At 56.4% G+C, this 16,556-nt stretch overlaps 3 protein-coding genes across 6 annotated transcripts in view; 2 read left to right on the top strand and 1 right to left on the bottom strand.

Annotated features, from left to right (window-relative positions):
- Positions 1-16,556, top strand: part of LOC137466802 (zinc finger protein 271-like) — a 678,770-nt gene that overhangs the window by 121,299 nt on the left and 540,915 nt on the right. The gene's annotated exons all lie outside the window — the stretch shown is intronic.
- The window catches only part of LOC137466804 (zinc finger protein 420-like), a 198,060-nt gene that overhangs the window by 129,763 nt on the left and 51,741 nt on the right, over positions 1-16,556 (bottom strand). The window lies entirely within an intron of this gene.
- Positions 1,917-4,270, top strand: LOC137466817 (serine/threonine-protein kinase pim-1-like). Its single transcript, XM_068178472.1, has 5 exons — positions 1,917-2,456; positions 2,542-2,592; positions 2,822-3,191; positions 3,410-3,586; positions 3,871-4,270. The coding sequence occupies exons 1-5, from the start codon at positions 1,917-1,919 to the stop codon at positions 4,008-4,010; spliced, it is 1,278 nt and encodes a 425-aa protein (XP_068034573.1). The 3' UTR covers positions 4,011-4,270.

Below are 16,556 nucleotides of genomic sequence, written 5' to 3'. Positions count from 1 at the left end.
TCTGACAGATCATACCCGGTAGCTCGGTCACCGGAGGCTGAGTCTACCTTCACCTTACTGTAATCCTCTCAGTTAGTGTTTCCCTCCTTGAGTTGACACGCCCATGCTGCCAGGACAGAAGTGAGTTGATGTACTTCAGACCTGATTAGCATAAAAAATTTGATAATCAGAATGCCTTGGCAATAACAAACAGAGCTTTGAAGACTGCAAGAAGACTGAATCAAGAAAGAAGATTGAATCAACTTCTATTAGCTAGAGATGCTGCAAAATGGATGTTCGTTTGTGATGATTAACCCAATTATTGTAGAAAAAATTACTAGTCTTCCTAGAATTTGTATAAGCATATATAGTCCATGTAAAAAACACGTTCACTCTCCTGTGAAAATGTAAAAAGTTTAATAAAGGACAATAGGAGACAAGGACCATGGAGCAAAGGTTATTTATGGCCGGGTGCATCTTGGCACTCAGCCAAGACCACCCTGTTACCTTCAGGGATCCCCCTTAAATACCTTTTCCCTTACACCAGCCTGTTGCATATTCATAGCCGCTTATGCATATCCATAAACGAGTTTACATTTTCCAGGAGCTATTTTACATGGCCCCTCTTTGGGTCTGCCTTTTCAGAGCATGTGTGTTCCTTGGCTGGGGTTTGGCTCCTTCTCTTTATCCCTTCCAGTTCGGGCCTTGGTCCGCACTGCCTTCAGACGGTGAGTGCTGATGGTTGGCAGATCTGTACAGGTGTCCTCATCCTGTGTTCATTGGATGTTATCCCATCCAAGCAGGCATTTTAACACAAGCATACTTCCATCAGCTATTGCACTACTGTGTCTAAGCCTAATTAACAACAAAATTTAAAACTATATATTTGGAACAAAGTTACTTTAACATCACATATATAAAATCCATTTTAATATTTGCGAAAAGCCAATATTACAATATATATCTAGAACACTGCTCTCCTGCAAGTAAGGGCTGACACAGCTCGGCTTCTTCAACCTGGGCAAGAGACTTAGACTTGACCCAACTGTGGCCTTCCAGTACCTGAGGGCAAGCTACAAGAAAGATGGACAGGGACTTTGTACGAGGGCAGGCAAGGACAGGACAAGAGAGAATGGATCCAGGTGGAAAGAGAGTCGGTTTAGGTAAGGAATTCAGAAAAAAGTCTCTCCTGGAACAGGTTGCCCAGTGAAGGTGTGGCTGTCCCGTCCCTGACAGTGTTCAAGGCCAGGCTGCATGGAGCTCTAGACAAGCCAGGCTAGTGCAAGGGGTCCCCAGCCACAGCAGGGGGGTTGCAGCCGTGTGATTTTTCAGATCCTTTCCAAACCAAACCATGCCACGACTCCACGATTCTGGGATACTTCCCCTCCTCATCCTCTGGCAGAAAAAGGATCTTGGCCCCAAGTTCCACATTGCAGACCATGTCTTTTGGCAGCCTGCAACTGTCTCAACAGAGGATGAAAAGAGATGACATTACTGATACGATTTCCCTTTTCTACTCGAAAATTAAATGCTCCACTCCTGTCCACTCTTGCAAAAGGGTCTGAAGAAGCAATTCTTCCCCATGAAATGCTTCGTCTCAGCCAAAGAAGAAAGAAGCCACAAGCCAACACGCTTCTTTATTGCTACATTGTTTGATTTGGTTACTTCTCGAATAGGAATTACTTTGGGGTTTTATTTGTTAGTTTCTCTCTTTCGTTCTGCGGGGCGCGCGGCAGCTCCTCCTTTGGGTTCACGGAGGCAACGGAAGAACGTTCGCGAGCTCCGGCGGTTCCGCAGCAGCAGCAGCAGCAGCAGCAGCGCTTCTCTTGATCGGTTTTCCGCTCGACTTTCCACTCGCTCCCCATCCCCTTCTCCCTCTCACACTCACTCTATTCCCGTCCCGTCCCGTCCGTGTTCTGCCTCTCCCAGCCCGGCTCATGCCGCGTCCCGCAAGGCGCCGCTCGGCGGGGCCGCCCCGTGCCCGCCCCTGCCCGTCCCGCCGCGGAGCCGCCTCGGCCGGGCTCTCTCCGAACTGGCTGTGGCACTTCTGGAAGTGCCTCTTGCTCTGGTGCTGGCGGAGCAGCGCGGTCTTTTGGCTCCGCCTGGCGCGGGCTCTGGGCTGGCCCCGGCTGGGGCCCCGGCCCCGAACCAAGCCCCTCCCGCGGTTCCGCCCGCAGCCGCCCCGCTGCCGCCCCGCGCCCGCCCCGGCCCCGACAGCATCGCAGGCAGCTTCCCCGCTCCGAGCTCTGCCGCTGCTCGGCTCGGCCGCCGGCCCCGAGCCGCCGCAGCCCGGGGCGGCTCGGCAAGCAGCAGCGCGCCGGGCGGTCGGGTTCCCGGGGCAGAAGAGCGGGAGCGCGGTGCCGCCCGCACGGGCGGAGAAGCCTCCCCTGGAGCAGCTCTACCGGGAGGGCCCGCTGCTGGGGAGCGGCGGCTGCGGCAGCGTTTACTCCGGGACCCGGCTCGCCGACGGCGCCCCGGTAAGAGACGGGGCCGGAGCGGAGGGGGCGGCGGGCGGCGGGCGGCGGGCGGCGAGCTCAGCCCGGCGCTCGCCTTGGCTTGCAGGTGGCCATCAAGCGAGTGCGCCGGGATCACATCTCGGAGTGGGCGCGGCTGGTGAGTGAGCGGGGCCAGCGGGAGAAGCCGGCGGGGCGTGCCGGGCGGGGCTAGGGCGAGGCCCGGCAGGGTGGCAGCCGGAACGCTGCGAGGGGAGCGAGCGGGGAGTGAGCGGGGGCCGCGCAGCGTCCCGGGCCGGGCAATGGCCAGCGGCGCTGGGGCCGGGCAGGGGATGCCCAAGGCGCGGCGCAGCATCGGCCCTGCTGAGGGCATCGCGGTCCCCCCGCAGCACAACGGCGCCCTTGTGCCCATGGAGCTGGCACTGCTGTGGATGGTGTCGTGCCCTGGCTTCCGCGGCATCGTGCGGCTCCTGGACTGGTTCGAGCTGCCCGACGGCTTCGCGCTGGTCATGGAGCGTCCGCAGCGCTGTCAGGACCTCTGGGACTTCCTGGCCGAGCAGGGGTTCCTGACGGAGCCCGTGGCGCAGGGGCTGTTCCGCCAGGTGCTGGAGGCCGTGCGGCACTGCACCAGCCACGGCGTCCTGCACCGCGACATCAAGGCCGAGAACGTCCTCGTCGACCTTGCCACGGGCGAGGCCAAGCTCATCGACTTCGGCTGCGGCACGATCCTCCAGGACACGTTCTACACCCGGATGTCAGGTGAGCCCAAAGCCGGGGCCCAGCCGGGCAGTGGAGGTTCCCCCCTTTGCTGGCAGAGGGGGAAGAGGGAGGCAGGGAGGGAGGGGGAATCCTTCTTCAGCCGGCTGCAGCCAAGTTGCTTTTCGGCGGGGCAGGGGCTGGCTGTTGTGGGACGGGAGCTGGCTGGGAGGGAGGGAGGGAGCAGCATGGGCCTGATGAGCTGTGCCCGTGTCCCATAGGAACGCCGGAGTACTGCCCACCGGAGTGGATCCTCTTTGGCTGCTACCATGGCCAGCCAGCCACCATCTGGTCCCTGGGCATCCTGCTTTATGACCTGGTCTGCGGGGACCTTCCTTTCCATACAAACAGGGACATCGTCCAGGGCCAGCTCTTCTTCCCGCCCCGGGTGTCTCAAGGTGGGGATGCGCCTTCAAGGCTCAGGAGGAAGAGCGGGGTTGGGAGGGGGCAGCTGGCACAGAAGCGTCCCGCTCCAGCAGCTAGTGAGGAGGTTGATCTCCTGGGTTAGCTGGAGGAGGTGGCACGTGTGCCTCTGTGCTGCTCTCCTCCGGAAGGGAGGATCAATGGGAAGCTTTTGGCTGCAGCTCCGAGCACTCCTAGTGTGGCCTGGGCACCGTGGAATGTGGGAGAGCACGGACAGGAGCCTTGTCCCGCTGAGTGGCGGTTTGTGGTTTCTCTGCAGAGTGCCAGCACCTCATCAGGTGGTGTTTATCCATGGAACCCGCAGACAGGCCATCACTGGAAGACCTTTTTGAGCATTCTTGGCTGCAGGAGCCCTGCCTGGCCCAGGAGACAGCAGAGATCCATCCCTCTGCTCAGTAGGATCCAGGAGCCCAGCAAGTACCCGCTGCACACGTCTCGTGGCACTCCAAGAAAACCCTGGAGCGTTTCCCTGCGGCCGCGGCCCAGAGGAGAGAGCACAGCCGAGGAGATGCTTCCGCTGGTCCCCAGCGAGTTGTGGAGGGAGCGTCTCAGTGCTCCCCGTCCCATTGGAGAAGTGGTGGCAGTGCAGTGAAGGTGCCACGGACTGGAACAGGGGAAACATCCCCCTGCAGCTCAATGGCATCGAGATGAGCCTGCAAGCCGAGGCACAGCTGGCATGTTCTTCTGGAGCACCACGTGGAGCTGGGAACACCATCCTCGAGCTGGCCGCTGGCGGGGCAAAGCAGAGTGGCTTTGGCTGCGGCCCCTTCCTGGAGGACACGCTCTGCGCCCCGATGAAATCAAGATGAGTCCCCAGCCGGCGCAGGGGCGGGGGGATGCTCGAGCTTCCAGGCATGGCAGGGCTCGGGCTGGCCACGCGCCGTAGGTTCCCCGCTTGGCGGCCCTGGGGAATATTAATTTTTCCCCCGGCCGCCAAGCTGCTTTTTGGTGGGAGAGGGGATGGGTGTTGTGGAAGGGGAGCCGGCTCCTGGCCTTGCTGACAGCTTCTGCCAGCCAGCCTGGCATGGGCTGGGGTGGGGGCAGCCAGCCTGACAAAGCATCCATCCATGTGGATGGGGGCAGCAGAGGGGGACGGGTTCTGAAGCCATGCCCCAGCTGATCTGCTTTGTAGGCCCTTGAGGAAGGGGTGCCTTTAAGGGCGGGAAAGGTGGGGTTTTTCCCCACCCATGGACAGGTTTAATTCTCGCATGGAGTGCTCAGACCCTCCTCAGGCCCGTGAAACGGTGACAGGCTTTGTAGCTTCTTCTTGTTTCCAGGTCTTGTTTAGAATTGATTTCATGAAATTGTTCTTTGTTTTCCCAGGAAGATTACACCTGGTGCCCAGACCGGACGGGGAAGCGCCTGCACCGTCCATGGAGCACCTCCAGTGCCAGCGCTACCCCAGGGGCCACGGTCTGCGGGGACATCCCCTTCAAGAAGGATGAGGACCTCGTGCGGAATCGGCTCCTCTCCTGGCAGCAGGTCTCCAGAGGTGGGCACCCGGCTCCACAGCTGGGCTGGCAGAAGGGCTTTGGGCAGAGGGCAGCGGGCACACGGGCATCCTGCCCTTACAGCTGCTGAGGAGGCTACTGTGCTGTGCTTAAGCAGAGGAGGTGGAACATGGCCTGCCACGCTGCCCTTCTCTCGAAACAGAGAATGGCTCGGGAGCTTTGGGCTCTGAGCACAGCCAGCAGCCTGGCCCAGGCCCAGGCCATGGTGGGACAGGGGGACAGGAGCCTTCTGTGACTGACCATGGCTCTCTGGTTTCTCTCCGCAGGCTGCCAGCACCTCATGCCATGGAAACGGCTGCGCTCGGCCTGCCAGTCTGGGAGGGCTGGAGGGTGGCGGGTGCTCATTTGCTGTCAAAAATAAATTGGTTTTTTTTTTTGTCATGTCACGATCACAGCATTTCTTTCATCCTTTTCCAAGGTTTTGGCCTCCCTTCCTCCAGGCTAATCTTTTTGTGTTCTTCCTCAGCCACTTGATGGCATTTGGCAGGGGGGGTTAAGCAATGTGAAAAGTTCAACAACAGCTCCTGTTGCCAACTGCAGCAGCCCCTTCAAGAGCCCTGAGCTACCAGCGAGGTCCACGTCTGCCTTGCAAAAGGGAGTGGTTTGCAGCCATGGGGTTGTCGCCCTGCTGCAAAAGCTGGGAGGAAATAACAAGTGGCAAAATGCCAATTTGGCTCAAGCCCTGCCCAGTTTCTTCATCTTTTCCCTCTGCTCAGTGATAGGCAGGCAGGGCTGGACTCCAGCGAGGTTCAAGCTCTTGGTGCTCCCTGGCATCAAGGGGATCAAGTCAACTCTTGTATGCAGTGACTGCAATAGAGCTCCTGAAGGAAAAAAAGGAAAGTCATGAGGTGGGGCCTCCTTCTTGTCTCCTTCGTCTGCCCAGGAGCCCCTTGGAAAGGGAAGTGCCCACACGGGTTTATCTGACTCCTTCCCAGCCAGCCTTTCCCTCACTCCTGGGTCTCATTTGCTCCGCAGGCTTCACCAGCTCGCTCAGCTCGGAGGAGCTCTCAGAGGAGAAAACACTGCCTGGCGTGGGGCTGTCTGATCCCTGTCTCTTCTGGATTCCGTTTGCCCCGCTCCCTCCCCTATCCAAGAGACCCAAGGATGCCCCGCAGCCCCACGGTCCTGCAGCAGATGCCGGGCACGTTCCCTCCTCCGCTCCTTGGTGGCCCTTGGGAGGCTGCAGAGCCCTCCCTGTGTGCGGGACAGCTGCTGCAGCACCGCTGTGCCTGCGTGCGAGCAGCGCCTGAGGAGCAGCTGCGCAAGTTCTGAGTCTGAAGCGGAATCCTCGGCGCACACAAATGACAACTGGCATCTCAGGGGCTGCCAGGAGAAGCTGAATCCATCTGCTCCCTGCCCTTTCCAGCCATAGCCTCGCCGATGCAATTGGAAGAATTGCCCCTGCCCAGGAAGCTCTCATGTAGAAGAGAGGAGCAAAAGCCACGTGTTTCTGAAACACGAAATGTCAGAATGAGGCTCCTTAACACTCATTTGCTATTTAAGAGGGGATCATTTATTCAGGCCTGAGGCCCAGTGAGGGATAAATCCTAACCTGACGTGGACATGTAATTCTACCAGTGTGTTGCTCATATACAGTCGCTAAATGCCAATTACAATTTACCCATTTCCATAAATCCCACCCCAAGTTCCCAGATTCAGTCCTTGTTTTCTCTATCACTGCACCCTTGAGCCAGATGTCTTCTTCTTCTCTTCCAGCCATCCTTGCTGGGAAAGCAGCCCCTGCATGCCTTGTTCCTGTGCTGGAAGTTCACAGGCACGGTAAAAATGGAATGAACCCTTTGGGTCTCAAGGCCAAGGCTTTGTGTGGCCAGGCAGGGCCAGGCAGGAGGCAGAGCTGTCAGCAAAGGAAGGGGCCAGCGAGGTGGGGCAGCCGGGGGATGACGACAGCCTGCAGGGACAGAGGCCAGGGCAGGGACACCGCAGGACAGCCTGGGCTGCAGAGGGCACAGGGATGTGCAGCAGCTGCAAGGCCCTGACAGAGCCAACCTGTGCAGCCCTTTGGCCATGGCTGCTGGCCCTGGGCCTGAGGCCACGAGGGGACAAGTGACCCTTGCAGCCCTGGGGCCTCATGGCCTCCTTGTCCCTGCTCAGCAGCCTGGCAGGGGCCGCCCCATGGTCCTGCCCTTGGCATGGCACATCCCCACATGCCAGTGCCCATCCCGGGAAGAGCCCTGAGCAAGGAGGGAGGGACAGGATCTACCTTGCCAGAGGCTGGGGCTCAGCCTTGGCCCTTTGCATTCCTGAGACACATCCAGGTTTGCTCAGCACCAGAGACACCTTTGCCTTGTTTGTCCCCACCTGTCATCAGTGCCTCCAGTTCTCTGCTCTGCCTGGGGCCTGGGGACACTTTGATATGAATTGTGTCCTTGAGTGGAACCTATTAACAGTTAAAGAAAGTTTGTACTTTGAATCTGACTTTTTGAGTTCTTGAGAAGCTCTTTAGCACACTCTGAGGGACTGGGTCTGATGCAAACAGCACCAAAGCCCCAGAGGGTCATTAAAGTCCTGGTGCTGTGTCTGTGCTGCTGAGCTGGGCTGGGCTCCTGGCCCAGAGGCAGCTCCTGGCAAGGGCAGCGCTGCAGAGAGACAGCTGTGGCCAGGAGCAGCTCCTGTGCACAGCCCAGCAGGGCTGGGGCACTGCCAGGGCATCCCAGGGACACGAGCAGGGCACAGACAGAGCTCACAGGGGCTCAGCACTGGCAGGGGCTGTGGGGTGTCCCAGAGGGGGCTGTGTCACAGCAGCAGCTCTGTGGCTGTGTCACGGAGGCACAGAGCAGCTGTGATGTCAGAGAGGGGCTGTGAGACTGCACAGAGTGGGTTGTATGAAGTCACAGACTGGGCTATGACATCACAGAGTGGGTTGTGTGAGGTCACAGATTGGGCTATGACATCACAGAGTTTGTTGTGTGAGGTCATCAAGCAGCTATGGCATGATAGAGGGGACAGTGTGACATCACAGAGCAGGCTGTGACATCATGGCATGGCTGTATGACATCATAGAGCAGGCAGCGAGGTCAAAGTGTGTGCTGTGACATTACAGAGTGGCAGTATGACATCACAGGGAGGGTTTTGTGGCATCACTGAGGGGGTTGTGACATCACAGGGCAGGCTGTGACATCATAGAGAAGGGTATAAGGGAATAGAGCAGATCCTGCCATCATAGAGGGTGGCTCTGTGACAACAGAGACTGGGTTGTGACATCACCGGGTGGCTGTGTAATGTCATAGAGCAGGCTGTGACACCAAAGAACAAAAAGTGACATTGCAGGGTGACATTGTGGCATCTCACAGTCTTCTGTGACATCACAGAGCAGGTGTATGACATCACAGGGTGACATCTCAGTGTTGGCTCTGTGACATCACAGGGGCTGTGTGACATTACAGGGGCTGTGTGACATCACAGGGGCTGTGTGAGGTCACTGGGGAGGTCGCTCCACCCCAGCCCCCCCTCACAGTTCCCAAAGAGAAGTCCAACGCTGCTCGTGCACAGCGGGGTCCCCTGTCCCCCCGGGTCCCCCCGCCCCCGGCGCCGCAGCCTCCCCCAGAGGATGTTCCACGAGATCGACCCCAGAGCCTGACACGGGGACGGGGGCTGGGGCAGTGGGGGAGTGGGACAGGGGGACAGGGACCCACCGGCAGCGTCCCCGTGTCCCCCAGGGCCAGAGCCTGGGCCAGGGCTCCTTCACCCTGTTACCAACGAGGGCTTGAGAGCGCTGAAAAAATCCCCAGCAAGGGATCAGCAAAATCCAGATTTAATATTAAGTGACAGCACCACAAAGTTCCTTGGCAAGAGTCACTCTGCTCCTGACTGGACACTTCAGGCACACCAAGGAAACAAAGCAACAACAAAACCAAACAGAATCCAGGCAATCAAACCAGAAATGAGCCAAGACCTGGGGCTTTCCTTCCTATGGAAAAGAACTGTCCTTCTTGTCCAGGTGCCCATGGCCAGAACTGGGATTTCACCTCCAACACTGCCTGTTGTGACAGACTGGAGGAGATTGTTGGCTGGAAACATTTCATGTGTGGGGAGAAAGGGGCAGGTCCAGCCTTGCCCTGCCCTGGAACCCCAGCCCTGCCCTGCCCTGGAACCCCAATCCCCCCAGAGCCTCTATCCCAGCCCAGCAGTGTCTGCCAGTCCCTGGCACAGCACAGGCAATGCTCCACAGCCACCTCTGGAGCCCCCAGCCCAGCTCCTGAGTGACCAAATGACCCCAAGTCCCAGCTGGGGCAAGGGCCCAGGAACACCAAGGGGTGTTTAAGGCTGAGCACAAGGCAAGCACACATCTTGACCCTACCTCCTCTTGGAATTTCTATCTGAACACTGCTGGAATCCAGGAGTTGGTAGCTCTGTGTGTGCTTCTCTGTATATTTTTTGTCTTTCTCTCTTTCTGTGTCTATTTCTTCTATTTTGGTCCTCGTGCAAATGTTGATTAACTTAAAATTGAATGAGCTAATGGTCTGTGAAGTTGAATGGGCCAAGGTAATGCTTTGGGAAGTGTATTTTGTTCATTGAATGTCATGCTAAACCTTTTACCAAAGTTTCTCTGGGTTTCTAAAGTTCCCAATATAGGCTGTTTTGTTGTTTCGAGCTCCAGAAATTCTCTTGTTGGTATTTCTCCTGTTCATCCAACTCAGAGGACACAAACAATTGCAATTCCTCTTAAATGTCTCCTTGAGAGAGTTGTTTGAGGGATGGGGGTCAGGGCTTGTGTGTCCTGCTTGGCACAGCCCAGGCAGGGCTTTCACAGCCACATTCCACACTCCATTTCCCAGCTGGAGCCGCTGGTGCCTCTGAGTTCTGCTGCCCCAGCCCCAGGGACGCTCTCCTTGTCTGCCCATTCCCCCACGGTCTCTGGGCAGGGATGGCCTCAGTGGGGGCTGCTGACATCCTCAGCAGCTTGGAGTGCCCTGGAGCCACCTCCGGCCATGGACGGCGGCCAGCGGCGGGGAATGCCCCGGGGTGAGGAGGGAGGACACCAGCAGAGCATCCCCCCGGGGCAACGACGAAGACAGTTCCAGGATCAGGCGGAAGGAGCACGGACCCCCACCGGAGCATCCTCCAAAGGTAAGGTGTTTTCCAAAGTAAAATTGGCAAAAAATCTTATTAAATTCTGTGGCTGATCTTTGCTGTCCCCACGAGTCGCTCGCCACCCACGCAAATCACAAAGTTCCCCCTGAAAAGTGGGACTGGGAGCACACAGACCCTTCCCCATAGTCTAGGGACCCCCAGAAGACCCCTCCCTATGGACTGGCCACCCCAGAAATGGGGCTAGGACCTCCAGAGAAACCTCCCCATTACCCTAAAACCCCCCAAAATGGTGCTGGTGCCCCCAGAGACCCATCCCCGTGGGACTGGAACCACCACAGACCCATCTCCATGAACCTACAACCCCCAGAAATGGGACAGGGACCCCCAGAGACCCCTCCCTATGGGCCTGGGATCCCCAGAATGGGGCTGGGACTCCCCCCATGTGAGACACGCCCACTCCCTGCCTTGCCCCGCCCCCCAGCGTCAATCCAACCAATCAGCGCCTGGAACAATCAGTGCAGGAACGCCTTCTGCTTCGACCAATCAGATCGCTCTCTCATTCTGGCCCCACCCCTTCATTGTGACATCACAAGCGGCCGTGACACTCAGCCCCTCACCACTATGACATCACTGCACTCCCATTGGCTGTCGGCGGGAGGGCGGGGCTTGCCCGGACTATAAAAGGCGTGTGCTGGCACACAGGGCTCAGTGCGGGCCCGGCGATGGGAGCGGCGGCGTTGGCGGCGTCAGAGCCCCGGGAGCGCCCCGGCGCCACCTCTGGCAACGGACGGCGGTGAGGAATGCCCTGGGGGAGAGGGGGGAGGACCCCGCCAGAGCATCCCATGGGACAGTGAGCACCGAGAGTGGCGGGGCATCGCCCTGGAACGAGGACGATGGAACTGGGAGGACCAGGGCAACCAGCGGAGCATCCCCGGGGCTGAGGAAGGAGAATACCAACATAGCATCCCCCGGGGGCAACAGGCATTTAGGGATTTTAGGGATTGGAGAGTGTAGTTTAGTATGTCACATGGATGAGAAGTTTAGGTTTTACAATTTTTAGCATATTGTAGATTGTTATAAACGCCAATCACTTGGTTTTTAAAATTTTAGAAGTTTAATAATAATAAAATGGTTATAAAAATAGTAATACAATTAGAGTAATAAAAATTTAGAATTAGGATAATTACAAGACAATAAAAAGCAAAGAATTACGGACGTCCAGATGCTCTCGGGCACTTAAGCCCAATAAGCATGCCTTGTGAACAAAGGAATAATCTTTAAAAGCAGTAGCCTGTTGCATATTCATACATCTCATACATGATGCATAAATTCCTTGCAAATTAAGAACTTTTCTGGTTTTTGTCAACTTCTTCCCCTTAATCCTGGTGGTTCCATAAAGACGGAGAGAAGGTGGAAGAATGTTTGTCTTTTCCGATAAGGAGGCAGTAATTCTTTATGGGCTCCCATCATTGTCATCTCTGTGTGAAGAGTTTCTTCATTATCTCATCTCTTGCTTGAGCTAGTAAAAAAAAAACCCCACATACATAGGCTCTATTTTAACTACAAAACTACATATACCATACTATTAAACTGTTAATACAGCACTTCTAGTCAATATAACATAATACATATAGTATTCAATTTAATATTTGCGAAAAGCCAATCATAAAATATGCATTTTTCACAACTAACACAGCAGGCAAAACGCCAAAGAGAAGGGGGAGTGAGCTCACTCTCACCCGACCTAAGCTGTAGTACGCGCCGGCGGCCACCAGATGTCACCAGAGGACACAAGGAAAAACGACGCACCACAGCTTTGGTCACCATGAAGAGACGAATTTATTTTTTCTGACTCCAATCCTTTATAGTTCTCAAAAGGTGCAAGTGGATTGGAAGGTGAACGTGCCACCTCTCCAACGACACTGGACAAACTACCAGTCTATCAAATTTCTCCACCTCTATGAAAGAATGCAAAACAAGAGGTTGTTTACAGAAAGTTGCGTGAGAAAGCTCTCTACAAGAATGTAAATTCAGAAGGCTTTAGAAAATCCTAAGAAATCAGGGCGACAGGGTCACAGTCAAAGTCAGCAGGCAAAAGAAAGGAATTGCTGAGGAATGATCTTGGATCAAGCCAAACATTTACAGTCAGGGCAGTCAATTGGTACAGATGGGGGTACACTCTCGGGGTGCAGCTAAGGCCATGAGGTCACAGCAGGCTCTGGGGTCACAGCAGGCTGAGGTCACAGCAGGCTCTGAGGTCCCAGAGGTGCCAGAGCCCCGTGCTTGCACAGAACCACAGAACCCCTTTTAGGTTTTTTTTGTTGTTGTTGACTCCCTGGGAGCACTTGTAGTTCTCCACCCCTGCTATTTTTAAATTCCTCCAATTGCTTTTTCAGGGGACACTGGTTAACCCAGTGCCCAAGGTTCTTACAAAGCAGGCGTGGCTTTGTGGGGTCAAGCATTGCTGGTCCTCGCTGCTGCCCAGTGTGCCACTGTGCTGATGGAACGGGCACTGGGCTGGCAACGGCGACTCTCTGTGGTGGCCTTGGCAGCAGCTTTGGTCTGGTGTCCTGAGCCACACTCCTCAGAGGCACTTTCCTGTTACAAACTAGAAGCACATCTTTTAGTGTGGGGGGGTTCTAAAGGTAAGCTTAAAATCACAGCTCGACACTGTTCATTCGCATTTGCAAATGCCATTTCCTCTAAAACTTCTTCCCTTGCATTTTCTTTCCTAACTTGGATTTCAGTAGCTCTAGTTAACCTTTCCACAAATTTCAAAAAAGGCTCTGATGGTAGCTGTGTGATCTTACTATATGGCTCGAGAGGGCCGTCAGGTTGAAGGGCAAAGAAGGCTTTTTCAGCTGCATCTCTGACTCTCTCAAGGACTACCACAGGGATTACTGCAGCTTGGACCGGGGCCAGAGACCACTGACCCTCACCAGAGAGATGCTCGATGGTAATTGGCACACCACTGGCATCCTTTGCTGTGTTTGGATCAGCATGCAAGTCTGGGAGGGCCTCTTTCAGCAGTTGTTTCCATGCCACTTCCCATAGTTTGAATTCTGTAGAGGTCATGAGGCACGAAAAAAGCTGTTTTAAATCATGTGGGACTAGCACAGTCCTACCCAGTTCGGCCTTTAAAAGGTCACGGAAGCACGGGCTCTGTGGGCCATACTGTTGGTGTGCTTTGCAAATCTCTCTTATTATTTGCTGTGCAAAAGCTTTCCAATTAGCAGCTGTGGCTCCTCCCCCTTGCCCTGCATGCTGATATGTGACAGGGGCGAGTGAGAAATCGGGACCCTGCGTTGGCTCTGCAGTTCCCTGCTGCTTTTCCCTTGAGCGGGAAGCATTGGGATCACTGGTGTGGCTACAGGGGCGAGCAGTGGGCGAGCCCCCACCGTGGGAACCCGGGCAGGGGGCGGGGCCACCGTGGGAACAGGGGGCGGGGCCACCGTGGGAACAGGGGGCGGGGATGCCTGGTGACGTCAAGTCGGCAGACGCCCCCTGGGGGGGAGGGGCGGAGCTGAGGGAGTGCCAGGTAAGGTGGGGGGAGGGAAGGTGTCACGAGGATCGGGGGGGTGAGGGGAAAGAAAGAATTTTTGGGATGCTGAGGGGAATCATGGGAAGAAGGAGACCAGGTAGGGCGCGGTGCCACGTGGCATCCTCCATTTTCTTGGCTCTCTGGGGACTGGGAGCCATTTGGGTGGTCACTGCTCTCCAAAAAAACAACAAGTGCTTGGGGTTTCTGGGCTGGGGAGACAGGGTGGGGAGAATTCCACGTGGTCTGGCCAGGACTTTGTGGACAGAGGGACTCGGGCATTTTAAGATGCTCAGGGAGCCGGCTTCCCTGGGCGTGAGCAGAGTCTGCTCTCCTTAAAATACCGAGTTTTGGGGAAGAGGGTTCAGAACTGGGGTGGGGAGAAATAGGAAGAGCAGAGGTACATTCCTTGTTATTTGGCTTTTCCTTCACTTCCCTTTGCTTGAGTAAAGCTGATCGAACTTGCAAACTCCAAAACACTAATTCAGCTGAAGACGTGTCCCCAGACCTTCCCAAGGTTATCAATTTGTGACCCACCGTGTCCCAAAAGTGGGTGTTGTGGACTTGTTCAGGAGAAACTTGTGGGAAGTGTAGAAAAAGCCACCTTATAAACTGTTTCAATTTTCCCTTAGAAAACTATACATTTCCACTAACTAGCATTCCTATAATCTGATAATATATGCCTTTCTGTGCTGTGCTTAGCTTAGCCCCCATTGTAGACGTAAAATGCACTGCACAACCTCACACCGACCAAAAACAAACCCGAATTCGGTACCGATTTCCAAAAACCGCGGTTAAGAAGCGAAAACACCCAGCTTTTAGCCCTGCCCAGCGCAGCAGCCTGTGCGGCTTTTAAAACTGCCGCCGGCAGCAGCAGGGATCCCCCGCGCCATGCGGAGGAGCCGCGGCTCAGCGCCGCCCACGCCCAGCGAGAAAGCCCGAGCCATGGTTCTGCCCCCGCTGCCCGCGCCCTCCCGCCGCTCCCGGGAGCCGCCGCCGCCGCCCGCTGTGCCGCGGGAGAATCCGAACGCCCCGCACTGCGCTGAGGGGGCGGGCAGAGCCCCCCGCTCCCCCTGAGCCAGCGGCGCTGCCGCTGCCACGCGGGTTTTAAAAACGGCAGAGCCGCGCCGTCCGGGGCTATCGCTCCCGACCCCGCGGGGCTGCGCAGCCTTGCCGTGCTCGAAATAAGAGCGAAAAAGAACAAGTCCCTCGTCAGGGACTGTTTCTGAGCTCCCCACCCCGCTATGGAGCGGGGATACTCACCCAAATCGGTGTCCTGGTCCGGCGGGGTCTTCTCTTCACCTGAATAGGACTCCTCAGGGCAGGAGGAGCTGCCCTATTCTTCCTCTGGGAAGGTCTGGCTCACCAAAAAGGAGGTGCACTTCCCAGAGGTGCAGGACATCCACAAGTATTCTGTGGATAAAGCCCAAAGTCTCTCCTGGAGAGCTATGTCCTAAAAGATCTGCCAGTGGATGCCAAGCTGCCTTAAAGCCTCTCCGTGGTCTTGTGAGGCTCCGAGAGCTCCGGAGTGTCCCATCGGTGCGGCAGGGTCGGGCCAGCCTCCACGTCAGGTTGCCAAAATATTGGTGTTACCGATATCGAGGACAGGATGTGCCTTGGCTTGTCTGGCCCTGCTGCTGAACCAAATAGCAGCCACTGTGGTGTTTCACCCCAGAGACACTTTTGCCTGGCTGGATGTTGCAGCTGGGAGCATTGAGACAAGTCCAGACATGACAGAGCTCCGGTGGCGGCGGGATGGAGTGAGTGGAAGCACACTGGGGGCAACCGGGATTTACTGGGAGAGACCAAGAGTGACTGGGATCACAGAGGAATCATAAAGGAAGTTACTGGAATAATACTGAGAGTATCTGGGAGTGACGGGAATCATACTGGGTGACTTGGAGTGACTGGGACCACACTGGAGGCAAATGGTAGCATAATGAGAGTGACTGGATTCATACTGGGATCATACTGGGAAGGACTGGAACCATACTAGGAGTGCCTGGAACTATTATAGGGGTGAATGGGTACACACCTGGGAACATGCTGGAACCATACTGGGATGATACTGGGAGTGACTGGGATGATACTGGGATCACACTGAGTGTAACTGGAAGTGACTGGGACCATACTGGGGGTGACTGGGAGCCACAGGGCCCATGCTGGGAGTGACCTGGGGGGAACTGGGGGAACTGGCTGAGCTGGGGCTCAGGGTTGTTCTCCCCCAGGGCTGCCCCAGGTCCTGCTGCCACCCCCAGCCCCACAGAGCTGAGGGACAGGGGACAGGGACAGGGGACAGCCAAGGGATAGGAGGGACAGCCAAGGGACAGGGGACAGGGGACAGGGCACAGCCAAGGGACAGGGCACAGCTGAGGAAAGGGCACAGGGACAGGGCACAGCCGAGGGGCAGGGCACAGCCAGGGAACACGGCCTGGCCGAGGGACACTGAGCTCCAGCACTTTGGGCTGTTGCCCTTGGGCTCCCAGCACAGACCCAGGGGCAGAATCCCCTCCAGAAACTGTTGTTGGCTTTCAGCTCTGCTCTGGAACATTCCCCAGGAGCCCTGCAGTGGCTGCAGCCCGGCCGGGTGCCCGGAGCCACCAAAGCCGCTCCGGCAGTGCCCTCCTGCCCCAGGCAGGGCACACAATACCCAAGGAAAGGCTTGTGCTGGCCTCAGGGCAGGGACAGGGCAGTCCCCTGGCGCTGCCCTTCCCCTCCCACACCCACCTTTGTGCTCCAGAGCCTCCCGACCATATCTGATGTATTTTGGGGGCCCTTCCACAACAGGTGTGTCCCAGGTAATGCTTCATCTGCTCCACCATGATTCCTTTGGATTCCCAGCAC

The sequence above is a fragment of the Anomalospiza imberbis genome, unplaced genomic scaffold, assembly GCF_031753505.1.
Source record: "Anomalospiza imberbis isolate Cuckoo-Finch-1a 21T00152 unplaced genomic scaffold, ASM3175350v1 scaffold_44, whole genome shotgun sequence".
In the NCBI taxonomy this organism is placed as follows: domain Eukaryota; kingdom Metazoa; phylum Chordata; class Aves; order Passeriformes; family Viduidae; genus Anomalospiza; species Anomalospiza imberbis.
The sequence above is the reverse complement of the archived record's forward strand: the minus strand, read 5'-3'. Positions and strand labels throughout refer to the sequence as shown.

Bases quoted from the DNA above. Each gene is read 5' to 3' on its own strand.
- LOC137466817 (XM_068178472.1), top strand. From the start codon at position 1,917: ATGCCGCGTCCCGCAAGGCGCCGCTCGGCGGGGCCGCCCCGTGCCCGC. The intron at 2,593-2,821 runs GTGAGTGAGCGG...GTCCCCCCGCAG, and splicing joins TCTCGGAGTGGGCGCGGCTG to CACAACGGCGCCCTTGTGCC. The intron at 3,192-3,409 runs GTGAGCCCAAAG...CGTGTCCCATAG, and splicing joins GTTCTACACCCGGATGTCAG to GAACGCCGGAGTACTGCCCA.